Source organism: Triturus cristatus, chromosome 3_1 (assembly GCF_964204655.1).
Source record: "Triturus cristatus chromosome 3_1, aTriCri1.1, whole genome shotgun sequence".
Taxonomy (NCBI): domain Eukaryota; kingdom Metazoa; phylum Chordata; class Amphibia; order Caudata; family Salamandridae; genus Triturus; species Triturus cristatus.
Genome location: NC_140583.1, coordinates 993,641,161 through 993,659,041, shown reverse-complemented (window position 1 = coordinate 993,659,041; position 17,881 = coordinate 993,641,161). Strand labels below are relative to the sequence as shown.

The following is a 17,881-nucleotide window of genomic DNA, read 5'->3' as shown; positions in this document are numbered from 1 at the left end:
TCAATTAAAATAGACCCTTATATTAACATTGATGCAGGGACGTTCTCTCCCTATGAACATGGTAAGGGCAATCATTTGTGTTAAACGTTTAGAGGTCTGTTTATATAGATGTAACATAAGATCAGTGTTTAACCTTTGTTTTCCTCTAAACTACGTTTGAAACATTTGCATTTGGTAAATGCGTATACAGAGCTATGATTGTTTAGTGATCCATGAAAGCTTCAACCACTTAAGTGCAATCCAGATGACACAAATTGCAGATGTGATACTGGTGACGACCATTGTTTGGGAGGGAATGTCTCTTGCTTGGTGTACAGTCCTGTTCCTCTGCCCTTAGTGCCCAACTGCAAGTCTCTAGTATCCTGGTTTTTGGCCCAGTCTCACATTAATCTAGTATGCGCGCAAAGGACTATGACTGTCCCTTGACATGATTGAAGTCCTAGACCTGGATAGGTGTACAAACCATGCCCTAGTTTACTTGAAAGTGGGTTAGCTTGTAGAGTAGTGTTGGCAGCGTACCATGTTTTGTGAATCTAGTTTTGACCAGACCTTTTCATCTGTGTCATGGAATTGGAGAACTACTGGCCCACTCATAATGTTCTGCTGCTACATACTAACCCAGGTCCCATTACTAACCTTACAGTGCATGTTTGTGTGTATATATGTTTGTCAAATGCATTGTGTGTATGAGTGAACAGGGCAATCAACTCCAGTGGTTCCATTCTTTAACCCTGGCCTGTTTACATGTCTCAGATGGAGGTGAGGTTGTTTTTCCAGACAATGGAAGTGTTTTCTGACATTCTTGAAGCTGGAGGGTGGAGACCTAAACAGTAAAATGGGGACAAAGGAAACGGGGCTCCCTCTAGAAATTTGATTGGGTCCTTTTGCTGAAAGAAGGTGCTAAGAAGTCTTCCTGAGCACTTCCATTTGGTGGATGGTGGGGTTGAAGGATGGGATTGCGGTCTCTGTTGTTCAGAGTTTGACAGATCTTCTAGGGGAGGCTAGCCTTCTGTGTCTTTCTTTGCCTTATCACTTTTGAGTGGCCATTAATAGCCAGGTGTAAAAGCTGTCTCTTGTTTGTGACTCTCTCGGTTCTCCAACCTGCTGCGAGGAGCATCATTCTACACAATGGCTGTGTACGGACTCCTATAAGCTAAAATAAGTTATGGGTAACATTTCCCTGTGTACCGTGCACATAAATATTGGTCTATAATATGTTTTTATAGTGTTTTGTGTATAGGACCGCTGTGTTTAGGAAAGAGACTGCTTTCCCATATCAAAGAGTATTTTAACTTAGCTGTAATGATAGACATCTTTTTAGTTAACTGTAAAGCTTTTCTTACCTCTTTGTTTATGCATTGTATGCTAAAAGATGGAGTCAGCCGTGCAGTGAGGGGGAGTGGAAAAGTGAAGGGGGTGTCTGGAAAACCCACAAGGGGTCAAAAAGTGTGGTGCAGTATGATTACGTGATACAACACCAAAGACAGAGTGCAAAGAAATAGCTTTGAAAAGGCTATAGATACTATAAAGTATTATGAAATGCTATGCTGTATTACATACTGCTAACTTGACCCGAACTGATCGGAGGACTTTACATCAGCACCAGTTTTATTACAGATGCACACATTTATTTTTAGGCATGGAGATATTAAGTGATTTGCCCTGAATCACAGTATGTCGAGACTCAAACCTGGTTCCCCAGCTTTAAAGTCGGCCACTGTAACTTTTAGGCCACATCTGCCCTTCTTTTCTTATAATTCTTTAAATGTGAAGGAGCTGATGTCCACACGTAAATTAAATTGCTAAATGAAGGTTAAAGTGACAACAAGGCAACATGTTACTGCATGAAGCAAATAAGAAAAAGGTGACACGCTTTATTTTCAGAAGTTGATAGTTATATTTTGGGTAAATGACCTAGAGATCGCGTGATACAACACAAAGGACAAAAAGCAAAGAAATTGCTTGGAAAAGGTTACAGACGCTATAACGCATAGCATTAATGATAAAGCGTAAAGCCTTAATGGTACAGATGCTACTTTAACGAGAGAAAGCAAATAAATCAACGGCGACGCACTGCCTTGCAGCTGCCACAGAAAGCACATAAATAACACGATCTTTTAAAGCTTTGCCAACGAAACAGGAATTAAAGCCTTCTCCTACCATAAATATGACATGATGTAGAACACAATGTTTTAAAACTTCATGAAGGAAAACACAAAAAGCATTGCAGACAACAAACCTAGCTAACAAAAACACGGGAAGAAAGCAAAGAAAAAAATAGTGCCAAAAAACAAACAAACATACACGCACAAAAGTGTAAGGCTTCAATTAATTGGGCCATGCTCCGTGGGAAGGAACACCACATCACAAGTAGAGACATTTACCTAAGATTGACCACATGCAAGCAAGCATTTTCAAAAGACACTTGGACTAACAAATGAAAAGCAATGGCCGGGCTGAAGCCCACAGATTGGACACAATACGTCTCAAGGAGACAGCACATGCACTGTCTAGGCAAGACCTAAAAAGGAGAGTGCTAATCCTGCAGGGGGTGCTCGCTACCAGGATGAGCATATACTGCAACAAAGACTGTAAAACTGAGCATGTGAAATCTGAACGTGAGGTAAAGCACTGCACCTGTAACTTGCTGTACTATATCTTACACTTAGTTGGGTACAGTGTTCCACATCAGTGGATAGTCATACTTGGTTATTGTAATGTAAAGCATGTCATTTTTGAGTCTAATAAAGAACTCCGTTTTTATGAAAGATAAGCACTCGGTTGAACAATCAATTATTGTGCTGCTGGGTGACTGTTGAGTTCTGAGATTGATGCTCCCCCACACTACTTTCCTGGGAAGCCACTAACTGCTTGCTACTATTGAGTCAAGGGCAGAAGGAGTTGTACTTGGCCCAGTTTGAAGAGCCACAGTAGGTCAGACACAGGGAGATCCAAGGCAAACAACCCCAGCACTCACAGCGGCGGCCCAGTAGACCCTGTTGGGCCCATGTACCCTGAACGGGATCAGACAGCCATTAAAGCCAATAGAAGGTTTGGTGTGAAATTATATACTGGTTTGTTATCAGCCAGTAGTATGCCACTGCAGCACTTCTGGTACCACAAGGACAGTGTGACTTTCCCAACAGTTCAAATATTTCCATTACAGGCAGTATGTTTTTGGAGATGCAGGAGGCTGAAGGCATGTGCCTTTACTAAAGTGTATGTATCTGATTTAATGTGTTTATGACTTTTAATTCAGTGCACATTATCTCTTAGCTGTTCTATAGGTTAATTGGTTCGTGTTTGGCATTTTAACCTCTTCTGTGCCCATGACGAGATAGTCTCGTCATGGAGCACGGTTGCGCTGTGCCCATGACGAGACTATCTTGTCATGAACCCCGCCCGCTAATGTAACGGCCGGCACAGGAGGGGGAAAGGGCGGGGCACTGAAGGGGCTAAAGTTTGGTTACTCAATATGTGGGTGGTGAAAATTCTCATTTTTACAACTTTTTCTAAAGACATGGTATTTTTTCCCAGGCCGTCATCAAAATGAGAATTCTAGAACTAAACACACCCTATAAATTGATGTCTCTTTGGTATGTTGAAATAGTATTTGTAGGGAGTTGGCTAGTTATTGTACTTTCAAACACACTTGCTGCACCTTTTCTGGCATGTACCTGGGCCCCATGGTAATTTTTAAGTGTTGTGCTTAGTAGTTTGACCAAGGAAGTTATATACCTTCTTGTGCTACTGCCCAACATAGGCTATCTAGTAATAATTTACCTCTTGTCTCAACCTGGAGCTTGAGCACCCTGATTTTACAAGGTCTATATAGGTTTTCTGCATAGAAGATCACCTATCGTTATTCTTGGTTTGGTTAATGTGTTACCGTGGGATTTCTTGATGATGGACCATCTTTCTTAATTCTTACAAGAAGTGGCACCCAACTAGCTTGACATAAACTGAATACCACAAGGCTTATTACAATTTTAAACTGTCCCCAAGGGTAGCTGTGCCTTTTGCGGGAGAAAATCTAGTTCAACGAAAGTAAACATTTGTTTAATTAGTGTCTTGATTTGCTTGCATTTGAATACTGCCCTAGTGTTGAAAATGTTTTGTGTGCTTCAGGGAAATGATTATCTCCTGGTTTTCTTGAAACCTTTAGCCTACAAGTAGTACAGATGTGCTAGGCAAGTTTGTTGCAGCAGATGTATTTTGGCTGTAATTAAATTCACTCTTTTTTGGTTAACAGGAAAATGTGGACGTTGTGTTTTGGTGTGCACTAAATAGAAGCACTGAAGACAAACTGGCCGATAGTACTCAAAAAGTGGTAGTTCATGGACACAACTAAGGAAACTCTGGTTGTCTAAAAGCAAGCGGAGGAGTCTTACTTCTGTTGGGATTGTAATACTGTCTTGGGTACAAGAGACAACATATCTTTGCCTCCAAGTGCTAAGAATGAACTACTTTAAGGAGAAAACTCAATCTGTGCCTATTATTTCCATCACGCTCCGGTGTTGGTGGTATTTAGATAATTTATGAAGAACTGGTCCAAAACACAAATCCTTGTTGAGTTTACTAATATTCCTCTTGTGTATGTTATGTGCTCAGGCAGTCGTATTTCAAAATTTATATTTGAATGTCACATAAATACCTTTTTATACTTTAGTAGGATAATGCCTTCACTTTTTATTCCAGGAGACTAGTTTTTATGAATGTCAACCCACGAGGAAGTCAATAACTGAGGTTATTTGTTGTACTAACTTTAAAATTGCAACTTCGTTCAGAAGACAATTTGTGTAGTTCAATCAGTGCTTCCTCCATAAAACATCCCAGAAATGTATTTTAAGGAAGGGTAGCTGTGTTGCTACATGATATGGCACGCTTTTCATGTGCTTCTGGGTAACATTTGAATACAGTTGTAAAAATGTTATACAGGTTGTCCGAATGAAATGTGTTTGGGGGTTTTCATATTGACATTTCCTCTTGTGCTAATTGTTGCAGGTGAGGTGTTTGTGCTCGATGACGGAGGAGAAGTTGACCTGGATTTGGGCAACTATGAAAGATTCCTGGACATCCGCCTGACTAAAGACAATAACCTCACTACTGGCAAAATTTACCAGTATGTGATCAACAAGGAAAGAAAAGGAGACTATCTCGGAAAAACTGTACAAGGTACGATAGTTGAGATGATTCAGTGGAGCAGTGCTTAGCATGGTGGTGACTGGTTGACCCAACATTATATTGCTTAAAACTAAGGGTATGGTGCAGTGTAGTCATCCAAGTTAGAGGAGGTCTTGAGTGGATTTTAGGGTGTGTAAGATTTTCCTCCATAAACTTGAAGTTGTTTTCCAGCACTTTGTAGTGCTTGTAAAGTTGTGTGAAACCTGCAAAGTATAAAATAGTGTAAAATAGACTGAGAGTTGTGTGGCCAGGCTGATGATGGGAGAGGAGTAGGAAAAGGTGGGGGTGGAGGTGGAGGTGGAGGAGGATGACTGGTGAAAAACATTATTGGGTCAAATCTTCCAATAAAAGTTTCTGGGTAACCTATCAAAAGCGGGAGATGTGCTAATGTAATGTAAAGCAACAAAAAAATCATTGGGTATAGTGGTGGTTTGGAAATGAGCATGATTTTATGCTTTGCCATTGCAGGCAAAAAGATGTATTACAGGGGTAATATCTTGAAGGAGCAAATTAGCTCTGAAATGCGCAGAGTTCCTATTTGTTTAATGCAATAATGAAGTTACATGGACGGAAATGCAGCACACTGTAAATTTGGATAGGGAACAAAATGAGAATCTAAAACGAAGATAACCTGAATACATTTTTCATGAACTATAGAAGTGATTTTGGCAAACCCAGAATGGAGCAATTTCTGATGTCGTCTTAGACAACAAAATGTTGCTGTCTATCTTTGTTTAGGTAGGGGATATCTTTGTTAAGGTAAGGGATCGAAAGGATAAGTATTCAAGCATTGGGACAGCAGAAAAAAGGTTAACTGAATTATACTACTTCAATATACTGTGTGAATGGCCTACAAACTTTCAAAAAATTGTCAATTAAAATTTTCAACCGCTATTGTATTCTTCTATGAGTCTGCGCTACTAAGAAGACGACTGTCAGTGCTCTTTGAGAGTAATCACTCATTTTTGCAGTTATGTTCTTGTTGCCTTTTTTTGTGCTATAACATTTGATCTATTCATCCAATTTTCACAGTTATGTGGCATTGGAACTTAGTGCATTGTTCTGTCTATCTGAACTTAGTTTGTATTTTAAATTATTATTTAACTATATTGCTCTTTTAGTTTGTTGCACATGTGCTACATGTTTTTCTCTGAGTAATGCCTTGCAACTTGAACCAATCTTCCATGAGTGATCCCAGAGAGAACATTTTACCCTTTTAGAGTGTCAGATTATTTGGACATTGTCTACTTCAGTAATAGCCTGCTTCTAGATTATGTCCTTGTCCACCATGACCTAAACAATCTGATCTGATATGATTTGGATTGTCTTTTCCTGGTTTGACTTTAATTTAAGGGGTAGTGACCTGTAACTGGTGCCTCCCATTTTAATTATGTTGGCATCTCGATATGGATGCATCTACTTTGATACAGCCCTCCCCACAGTAATGCCTTGAGTACAGTGTAAATAGTTTGATGTGAGAAGTACAGTTCAGGTTCCTTAAGTAAAGACTTGTTTGCTTTTTTGTAGTACAGTGGATTTCAGCTACACATTTTAACCTTCTTAATTAATGCAATTAATGTTGCTGATAGGCGTAAATTGCAGAACGACTATTGTCTTGTTTAAATGTTAGCTGGTTGTCAAAAGACTCCCAAGTGTTAGGTTGCCCACCCTGTGATTCACTCCGACCTCTCCTTTTCCCAGATTATCTTGACTTTGCCCGTTGTGCCCCCATTTCAGCCCCCTCACTCATTCCCATTTTTCTCACTATCCCTGTACTGATGTGGGTCATATGTGAATATTGCCATGATCTGGGAACATTTCAAGGGCCCAGTATTCAAAATGTCACTATTTTCTATCTGAATTGCGGAAATGTTTCACATTTCTGTACCAGATCACCAATGATACCATAGAGTGGCCTTGCACAGAAGCAACCCTAGCAGAAATCGTGTTAGGCTGTCCACTTTATATTGGGTTACTATTTGGGGACCACACAGCAGCTCTGTTACTAGGAACACCATCACTGGATACTCCCAAAATAGGACAGCAAAACTCAGGAAGGCAGAAGGGACAAAAACAAAAAAAATAGATTGAAGTCCAATTACTACCTTTCTGTGAATAATGCCATTCTTGTGCTTATTAGGTTCCTGCATTGATATCAGTTTATTGGAATACAATATTGATAGCATTATAGCCTGAACATAAAACGTGTGTATTTGAATTCTGTAATATTAATCATTTCAGTTGTGCATAGCTGGAGCTCTCAAACAGCAGATGTTGTGAACACATGTACATGTTCTCAAATTCAGCCTGATTTTCTTATCCCGGAATCCAACCCAAGAATTCTGGTGCGGTCACACTGGGTCAATCCGGAGTAGGTGTCTGTTGTAGTTTAAAGTGCATATGCTTTTCTGTTGCTGCCAATCAATCCCTTTTTTAATTTTTACTTTTGAAGTTGTGCCTCATATTACCGATGCTGTCCAGGAGTGGGTCATGAGGCAAGCATTGATCCCAGTGGATGACGATGGCATTCAGCCCCAAGTGTGTGTCATTGAGGTTGGTACATTTTCATTCTAATTCTGCTTCATTTTAGCAAAGTGACTAATGTGTTGAAGTTTATTTATCAATTGAACTGTATTTCATGCATGAAACTGACTCCGCGACAGACCAGTTTCATGCACACAATTCCTGCAGCATATGAGAAGCCTTTATTTTATTTAGTTAAACATAGAGCTGTCCATGTAAGTACCAATTATGCCGCGGCAGTGCAAACTACTCTCACACAGTCATTACTGTTCAGACTGCAGCTTTCCAAGATGCACAAACCCTTTTTCACATGCCCCTCAGGGTTAGCTCTGGCAGTACAATCATTTTCCAAAAAGAGCAGAAACAACAAAGGCAACATTAGTTTTGCGTTCCCTGTTTATAAGAACTGCTTCGTAGACCACACACCAGTCTAAGCTTCTGTCCTATGAACAAGCACAGAATGTTCAGTAGTAGTGCAAGTTTCCTTCACACACACACACACACACACATCCAGTACTGAATAGAAGGCAGCATCTCAAACAGAAGTCTGTTTCAATTGATATAAGGGTTTTTAATATTTTATTACCTAGTAATTGGAGCATAACATCAGAGAGCATTACAGCAATAAGTTACAGCATGAAAAGTGGCAACAAATAGTCCAGGCACGTAACCTAGGTCTTGGAAACGTTTAGTAGTCGAGTTTCCCACCACTTTGTTCTTGACTCATTTGGAATATAATTGGTTGGAAAAACTTGGTTGCCATGGTTTCCACAGATATGCAGGAACCTAAACAACCATTGGGAAATCTCAAACAATTTTGTTATGAAGAATTTCCATCAGAGGCAGTATCCTGCTTCAGACACATGAAGGAGGGGTTGGGAGGGGGGGGGGAGGGGAGACTATCTCTTGCTTGAGCTACTAAAAATCTTTTCCTGAATTACTGAACTGTTTCGGTTTTGCACACTTTGTGTAACTAGTTTGACCTCTTTGCAGCAGTCGTTGGATCTTGGTTATCAAGTCATAACTGTAAATTGCTATATCCCGCCAGGTAAACCAGGGGATGTATTTAATGTTGAAATGAGCATTTAGTATGAGAGGAGTTTTTGTTCATATCAAGACTAGGGATTTTGCACTAAAAGTCCACGCCCCGATCGTAATAATGAAATTGCAAGAGGTTTGAGTGAGCCTTCCTGATGGTTTTATTTAAAAGAAATCGGTGCCCGGGGTGGTGATCGTTGGAATTAGTTGAACAAATTGACAATGGATAAATAAATGGCACATTGGCTTACGGTAAGCCAGCACCCTATAAGAGATCAGCAGACCAAACATTTTTGCTGATTATACATTTGCTTCAATAATTTATTTGAAGCTGGTTTATTCCTTCATTTCCAAAATATACTATTGGAAACTACCTGGCCCTAGTTGGCCATGGTCATTAGGGGACTTCAGGTGCTCTGTAGCTAGCATGGATCAATGATGCATTGTATTCATTTAGAGGATCTGTGAAAATAAATTCTCGTACATTAAGTGGCAAAACATTATATATGTAATTTGACTAAAAGGGCACCTACACAAACTATTAGCTTGAAGCAGTGGGAAAAATTCTGGACACAAGATACAGTAAGAAGGTGAGTGAAGTACTGAGGCTTCTACATAAATGAGCTGAGGAGAAAAATAGTAATACAGACAAAGAAGGCCTTACATAATGTAATTAACAGCAAGACAATGCAAGTGACTTGCTGTCAAGTATTTTTAAAATTAAGTTCTAGAAACTTGGAACAAAGGGAAATTCACAATACTTTATCTGCCTGGAACAAATACTCTGTACATGAAAATTACATTGCACTCCAGACCTTTTCCCAATGAGAGCGGTATAAAGTTACACAGATAAATAATCTAATTCACCTCACTTTGAGGAATGATCTACTTACATAAAATCTGATTCTTGACGGTAAAAGTATTTTTAAATTCAGCAAATACCTGACACATGGAAAGGGGGTGTAATGAGTACACTAATCAAAAGTTAAACTTTCAAACCCTTATGTTTACCAGCTGTTAGCGCTTCCGTGGACCAATATATTTTAAAATCTCCTGTTAGTATTAAACTGTGAGGTCCGTTCTAATCTCTTCCCCGATCCAGATAAGCTTTGGGACTATTCAGTGGCACACAATGTAGTGGCATTTGTGGCTAGTTCCTCCCTGACTAGATGCACTTTGACATGTCCTTTTATATTTGTTGACCTCTCCAGCGTGCTTCTTGGTGGGTGTATACAGACCACTTGTGTGCAGTAAGCTCTTGTGAAGTGTCCACTGAACCTGGTCCTTATATTAAGAAAACTACAGCACATGGGCTGACGTCTGATTTGAGAACCGAAATTGGCAAGAAACTTGGGGCCGGGAAACGTTATAGGACGAGAAGGAGAATTGGACGAGTGGGGTGCCGCTCGTGCTTGGCTACTGGAGAAGTGCCTTTTTGCCTCTTTGACCCTGAGCTTTGGGACTGCATAAATCGGGATTACCTGCTTGGACGTCTCTCCGATCTTGGGCTGGACTACGACCTGTTTCCTGCCAGCGGGACTGCGAGGACCAGACTGCCCAGCGGCTCCTGATACGCCGCAACTGGCCCTCTTCCCGCCTTTATCTTTCCCTATTTAGTCTCCGCCTTCTCCCCGCACGCGGGACGCGCGCGGGCCTGACTAAGGCCGGGCGGGGCCCCCCTTTAACTCCTGCTACCGTGTGATTTGTACGTATGTTTTCATTCCTTGTAATTTATTACAAAACAGAGCTGCCCAGTGATTTGCGTACTTATTGTACCATTATGTCCACACGAGGAAGCAGGAGCAAAATGGCCATGGGAGGAGCTCAGATAACAGGCCCATTAGATAATTTCATCGTTAGGGCAAACTCAGTCATAGATCAAGGGATTGCCCTCATGGAACGAAGAGTGTCCCAAGATCTAGCATTGGCTAAGGGGCATCTCGCGACAGCTAGAACCCCTGAGCATATTAAAGAATCAGGTCCTATAGAAGTCCACGCAGACTTGCATAGATTGCAAAATGTGGTAGATTTGTCAGCGTCAGAACTCCTATCCGATTCACATTTGAGTTCGACATTAGAAAGGACCCCGGAATTAGTGATGAACCCCACGCCAGATGATATAAGTATTAGGCAGTTGAGGGGAAGGAGGGAGGGCGCTATATTGAAAACATCTAAAAAAACAAAGAAAATAAAAGCGTCGGTGGATAAGGGGATATGTGAGTTATCAAAAAGGCATGGGGAGGGATTAGAACTACAATTAAAGAGAGGGCGTGACCCTATGCATATAGATGCGAGCAATGTGGTTCTGGTTTCAGGAAGTGTAGAGGCATCAGTCAGTCTAATTGGAAATAGTAATGATGATGAGGCCGATAGCCAACTCTTAGAAAGAATGGAGGTGCTTTTCAAAATGTATCTCTCCCCGATAGAGACCAGACTAGTGTGCATAGAAAAGCAGTTAGTTGAACTGACTGCTTTCTCTAAGAATCCTTCTAATCCTAGGGTACCAAAGGCAGGGGGCAGTAAGTCAAATAACAACAAATTAGTAGGCTTGCCAGCGAAAAATACACCTGCACTAGTGGTAAACGCAAAACCGAAGATCCTTATGCCCTCAGAGAAGAAAACTGTAGATAATCCTAAAACCCCTATTGTGCACACTAGACAGGAGGATAATATATCTAAGGCCTCCGGGCTGGACCCCAGCAGGGATTGTAACTGGGGAGCTCCACTGGGTAAACTAGCTGTTAATCTGCCCCCAGAAGCAAGCCCTTTTGTGGTGGTTATGACCGGGGTCCCAGAGTTGGCTGATTTTACTGAGGAACCTAGTTGGTCATTAAAGAACAAGGTCCAACATTGGCTTAATATCAACCGACCGCTACCGCCCCACCGGTCGAGTAAGATCTTAATGGTGCATAGGGTGCCCTGGGTGGGGCACAGGAGGAAAACAACCCAGGGTGACTGTGTTCTGGTCAATTTTGAGGATCCACGTACGGTCGACCATATATGTTCATGGGGTATGCAGGGCATAAATGAAGGCATTGAAACAAAACGACTTTCCTTTTTTTATCCTCCCAGGAGTCGTTTTGGCCCAGACTATGATAGGAACTGGCGCAGAGTAGGCCACCAAGAGAGGGGAGGAGACAGGGGGGAGTGGGGAGGGCACCCTGTTAGGGACGAAATATTCCGGGATAATTGGAGAGGAATCCCGACTGCCAACAGGTATAGTTGCCTGGAGATGGTTGATTGATGGTCACCGATCACCAGGGCCCTGTATGGTTGTTGGGAGGGGTTTAGTAAGCCTAATAGGAGAACTAATCAGTCGGCTTACAGCAATTTATTAATTTCCCCTGAGAATAGGGATAAAGACGTAGCTGTGGCCAGTACCACCTTCTGTCCATTGGTAAAGGGGCCAGATAGACTAGAGTCTGTAGTGATTAATCATACTGGTGGCGGCGAAGAAAGAGTGCTAGCTCAACAAAGATCCCTAAGTACAGCAGTGGGGGGTGTTGGAGATAGCGTTGTATCTGCATCCCTGGAAATAGGTAACTGTGCTGCTACTGAATCCGCCCCAGGGATCTTACCAGACGATCAAAGGGGGAGGTTGGCTCTCCTATCCTGGAACATAGCGGGATTGTTAAATAAGGTAAAGGACCCCATCTTCTTGGCTTTCTGTTCAGCCCTAAAGTTGACCTAGCAGAGGCAATATTACAGGCACCATCTCCTCTGAACAAAGATCAAGTAGTTCATGTAAGTAGTGTTATGCAACCATTAAGAGTCCTTCTTAAAAAAGGTGTGGAATTTATTTGGTCTAATGAGTGTGAAGATGCCTTTAAAAAAGTAAAGAAGGAAATTGCAGGTATGCCAACCTTAGGACATTTTGATGTACAGAGAAAGACCATCTTAACTACTGATGCCAGTGTGCGAGGTTTGGGTGCGGTGCTATCGCAGGTGGTGGATGGTAGTGAGAAGGTGATTGGTTTTGCTTCTCGCTCATTGAAGGGTGCGGAAGAGCGCTATTCGGTGATAGAACGTGAAGCTTTAGCTTGTTACTGGGCTATCAAATCATTTCAGATTTTACTTGTGGGGTATACCTTTCCTTGTTAAAACAGACCACAAACCACTTGTGCATATGTTTTCTTGTAGGAATGTTGAAAGCACTACACCAAGAATTAAAAGGTGGGTTGAGGGACTTTGGGAATACAATTTTACTGTGGAATATTTACCTGGTTTAAGAAATGTTCCAGCAGATTTCCTATCTAGAATACCTTTGGAGAAAGGTTTGGTTAATAACCTTGACAGCACTGTTTGTTGGGTGAAAGAGTCAGCTATTGACAAGAAAGAATGGGAAGCTGGTTGTGAGGATGATGAGGCTAGAGGTATCATTATGAATTTCATTGTAAATGGTTGGCCTTCTTTGGATATGGTTCCAAATTGTGTGAGAGGTTTCTGGAATGTACGTGAAGAATTGAATATTCTACAAGGAGAACTTTTGCGGGGGGATAGACTGATACCTCCTGTTGGTATGAGGGAGCAAATTGTCAATCTGGCTCATGAGGGTCATCTTGGACGTAGTTTGACTAAAGCGAGAGTTAGAGAGTCTTATTGGTGGCCTGAAGTAGATCGTCAAGTGGAAGAAGTGGTCAAGGATTGTGTCATGTGTGCAGGAAATGACAAGTCAAGGAAAATTAGGACTGCTCCTCTTTCTCCTGTTGCGATACCTGAACGTCCTTGGTCAAAGCTTGCTGTTGACATTGTAGGCCCTTTTGACACTTTGCCTCCCTCTGAAAGTTTTGTTGTGGTACTAGTTGATTACACATCTAAGTGGGTGTCTGCTTCTTGCATGGGTTCAGTTGTGACTAAGAACATTATTGAATTTCTTAGGGATGCCTTCACTTGTGAAGGTATACCTGATGTTCTTGTTTCGGATAATGGGGTACAGTTTACCTCTCAAGAAATGACAGATTTTTGTAAAGAACTTTCCATCACACATCACAGAACTGCTCTCTATGCTCCACAGGCAAATGGGTTAGTTGAGAGTATGAATAGACTTAATAAGAGCTTCTGCTCCGAGTGCCTTGGAGAGAAGAGCCCCACTCAAGCCCATCCTTAGAGAGAAATTGTGGGCGCACAGGAATACACCTAATAGTGTGACCGTTGTTCCCCGTTTGAAAAACTTAAGGGGAGAACAGCAGGTTCAAAGTTAAATCCTCTGTGGTTGAGTGTGAAAGATAGAGGTTGTGTTGTGAAGAATTGGAGACTTAATAAATATCAAGAGAATTACAAGCGTAGGTTTGATATAAGAAATGGGGTATGTCAACCTACTTGGAAAATTGGTGACTTTGTGTTTGTAAAGAAAGCAGTTTGGTCTCCCAAAGGTGAAACGAAATATTTTGGTCCGAGGCGCATCATTAAAGTCCTGAGGAATGTAGTAATGCTTGATATGTGGAGTATGTCCCATTTGTCAAAATGTGCCCATTCTGGGAATGGATACAGAGATTCTGTTTCAGCCCAGATTTCCGAAATGTAATGAAAATTGTACTCGACCTGATCCATCTACTCTTGGTTCCAGAATCAGGAGACCACCTTTGTATCTTCAAGACTACTGTGTAAAGTACAAATAGTATTAGGGTGGTTTTATCTTTGTATCTGCAAGTCATTTGGAATTGTTGTGTTTTCCCAAATTGTGTGACTTACTTATATATTTGCTTAAGCTGTTGTATTTTATTTTTCTTCTTGTTTTCATTCTTTCTTTTGTGTTCTTTTACATTTTTATAAAGGGAAGATGTGTTGTAGCTTTCCCTTTAAGCTGTAGTTCTGACATGGAATGTGATGACATGGGGTTAGAGTGTTCAAGGGACTGAAGGGACAGTTGGAGCTGAAGTCTGCGGTCATTGCTGTGTATTTGGTGGGTGTTAAGATTAAACATACTAAAGAAACTTCGTGTGGATCATCTTTACAATACTTTCATTGACAATTTCGATGTAATTTGCCTTCAGGAGTGCTGGGAAGAGTTCGAAATACATCTAGCCGGGTACCGTAGTTATTTTTCTACAGCGCTGCAGACCAGGAGGGGCAGATGTACTGGTGGGCTTTGCACCTACATTTCAAATACTGCTAATTTGACCATTAAGTGTCAGACCACAGGGGGGCACAACTATTATCGGGTACTCTCCTTTAAGGTGGGAGGAAATCAGCATATCACCCTTGTTAATTTGTATAATAACATTCCAAAGGATGACCAAAAAAGGGTCTTGGAAGAATTAAATAACTCTTTATGTTGCGGGACCGGTTCCGCGCAAAATGAAAGGTGCATTATAGTGACAGGTGATTTTAATTACCATTTATGTCCCCACAGTAATTTAGGAATATGTGGAATGGGCAATCTTAAGGGTGATCCTTGTACACATTTTGAGCACTCCATGCTGGGAAATTTGTTTAATAATTTAATATATGAGTGGGATTTAGGATTTGCGAACGAGTTTTGTAATCCCCAGGTTAATTTTCAACCCACCTTTAATGGGCGGGGTCTGCGGTCTGTCATAGATTATACGCTGGTTACTACAAGTTACCACTGCAGTGTCCTGTCGTTTAAAACAGAGGACATTGCACTTAGTGATCACTTTCCGATTAGTTCAACCTTTGATACTGGGTTGAGCTGTAGACAAGTGTCTAATGTAGCTGAAAACTATTATTGTCATGGCATATCGTTGGCTAGAACCAATGGCTATGCAATAAAATGGAGTAAGGCTGACCCTATAAACTTCCTGCAGAGTCTAGTAGCGGGCCAGTTTAACGACTTTATGACGTGTCTTGAGGAACACCCTAATCCAACTGCGGTTATCGCAGCATTCCAGAAGATCACAGTACAAATTGGCAGCAAACTGACAGGAATACTACGGGAAGGTGAGAGACACAAGGCTGAGGGCTGGTTTAATTTGGAGTGCAGCAAAGCGCACTCTTACTTAAAACAGACCCTAAAAAAAGTACCCAAAAATCAGCAAGATATAAGATCTGCTAGAACAGCTTATAAATCTACCCTACATAAACGGAGAAAAGGAGGCTGCGTGGGGTGCTCTACTAAAGGCGTGTTCCCTGAGAGATAACACTGCCTTCTGGAGAGCGGTAAATGCCCCTTTTTTTGTTGAAAGGAAATCTGACCTGGTAGAGATCGCCATAGAGGAGCCTGTATGGGTTAATCACTTCACCGAGCTATACAAGAAAGACGATCTGGCCAGTCCAGAAAGCTCTGGCCCTGGCCCGTTGACTGTTATAGAGCCTGTCTATCTGCTAGGCAGATGTAAAAATAATCCCATATAACTGATGAGCCTTGGGCCGGGGTTTTGTTGTGTGTAGATTCCTTATTCACAGGTAACCTTGTTGTGGTATTCGCTTTGTATTTCCCACATAAACGTTTATCATGGATATTGGCACAACTTAATTTTATTTGCACCATACAAAGTTTTTGTTGTTGTTGCCGATAATGCATTAAAATTTTCCAATTTTCATTCACTGTTTATGATTAACTTTTTACAAGTAGGTTTGAATCACCACTAAGGAATTCCATTGGCAACTATTAAAAAAAAAAATGCTGATTATGTCCTTATGTACAAAACTGTCCAGTACCTTTGCTCATTTTACAATGGTAGTCACCAAATAGGATGCACCTGATCTCCCAGTGGACTAATAAATCCACTGCATGGATCAGTTTATGTCCCCATGGTTGTAGGTTTGAATTCTGTTGGGTTTCATCTGCCCTGGTTTTTTATGACTCCCATTGAGTTAGGTGACACTAATTATCTGTTGTAATAGTAACACAAGATGTAGCCTGTGTTGAACAGCAAGTGAACCTGTAAAACAGATTGTGAGCCATTTGTTCTGTCCTTGATTTAACTTATTTTCTATATAGCCTGCTGCTACGGGCTATACCTATTTGTTGGTGGCTCTCTATTTGTGGGACTAAAACAAGGTAGATTGCCTTTAACAGCTGGTATTGCCTTCATCAGCAGGCCGTACAATTATTAGAACATTCCATCCATATAGAGTTGAATTTTCTAAATTAAACAGAGAGAATTTGAAAGATCATGGTATGGTATTTGTAATAGTATTAGATCATAGGCCGTCTCACAGAGTGGGCAAACCTGTAAATCACGTTATTTTCCACAGACCTATCCCTTATTTTACCTTGCCTTGAATAAAGCATCAAAAGGCTATGCCGAGGGCTCTACCAGTCGTTCAAGGCCATCTACCGGAGTAACGGTCTCAAGCCAAAATCTTTTGTAGATGACAGCCGTCAAGTTAAATTGGACAAAATCCAAAACTCTAAAAAAGGATGTTTCAGATGGTTACTTCTACCTGTAGATTCTTCACCTTTTGAATATCCCACAGTACAGGCCACAGCCAGTGGGCGCTTTAGATTTTCACCAGTTCTTAGTTTGAGCCGGTGCTCACGGGTGGGGCCCACCAGCATTCATTTTTGGGGACTAGCGCTTATTTTTCCTCACCAGACTTTGACCTTGGCATAAGATTTAAAAAAAAGACAAAAGGAGGAAAAGAAGAGAAAGAGAGAAGCAGAAAAACAATAAAAAAATAGAAAGCAGGGATGGAAAAGAATCCGCCAAAGTGGGCTAAAGGGGTAGGGATTGTATGATGGTGAATTAAAGCGTCATCAGGTGGAATCAAGACCTGCGCAGCCTTGGCATTAGGCACCCCGACATTCTGACCAATTAAGCAACGGGCTCCACTGATATCACCATGAAGTCTTATCTGGTGACGGAATGGGGCAGGCACCCCCTTTCCACATGGGAGAGATATGACAAGTTTCCGTATCAAGTCTGTGCCTGAGGATTTTCAGAAGGTGAGAAATCTGCAGGTAGATGCAGAATCCACCAGAAAAGTATTACTGAAGGTAAGTAACTTTTTCTTTCATACCCTAGTAGTATTTAGAGAGAGTTTCTCACACGTGCCAGAACAAATAGCTGACTCCATGAACCAGCATGTACAAGGCATACTGGGATTGGTAAGCTGCAGGATTCTTCATGGTGCAGTGTATTATTTGCATTGAGCTTCACAATGCTTCGTTTTGCTGCATTTCCTTCTGTGCATTTTTACCCTTCAAACATTCTGGAAAATGTAGTCTTAG

General features: G+C 41.3%; 1 protein-coding gene across 3 annotated transcripts in view; it reads left to right on the top strand.

Moving 5' to 3' along the window:
* The window catches only part of CTPS1 (CTP synthase 1), a 225,585-nt gene that overhangs the window by 11,616 nt on the left and 196,088 nt on the right, over positions 1–17,881 (top strand). For all 3 annotated transcript variants that reach the window (XM_085645669.1, XM_085645671.1, XM_085645670.1), the window contains exons 2-4: positions 1–61; positions 5,005–5,175; positions 7,637–7,737. The exon at positions 1–61 is cut by the window's left edge and continues 117 nt beyond it. In XM_085645669.1, the coding sequence (XP_085501795.1) occupies positions 1–61; positions 5,005–5,175; positions 7,637–7,737 (333 nt within the window). The remainder of the gene's footprint in view (positions 62–5,004; positions 5,176–7,636; positions 7,738–17,881) is intronic.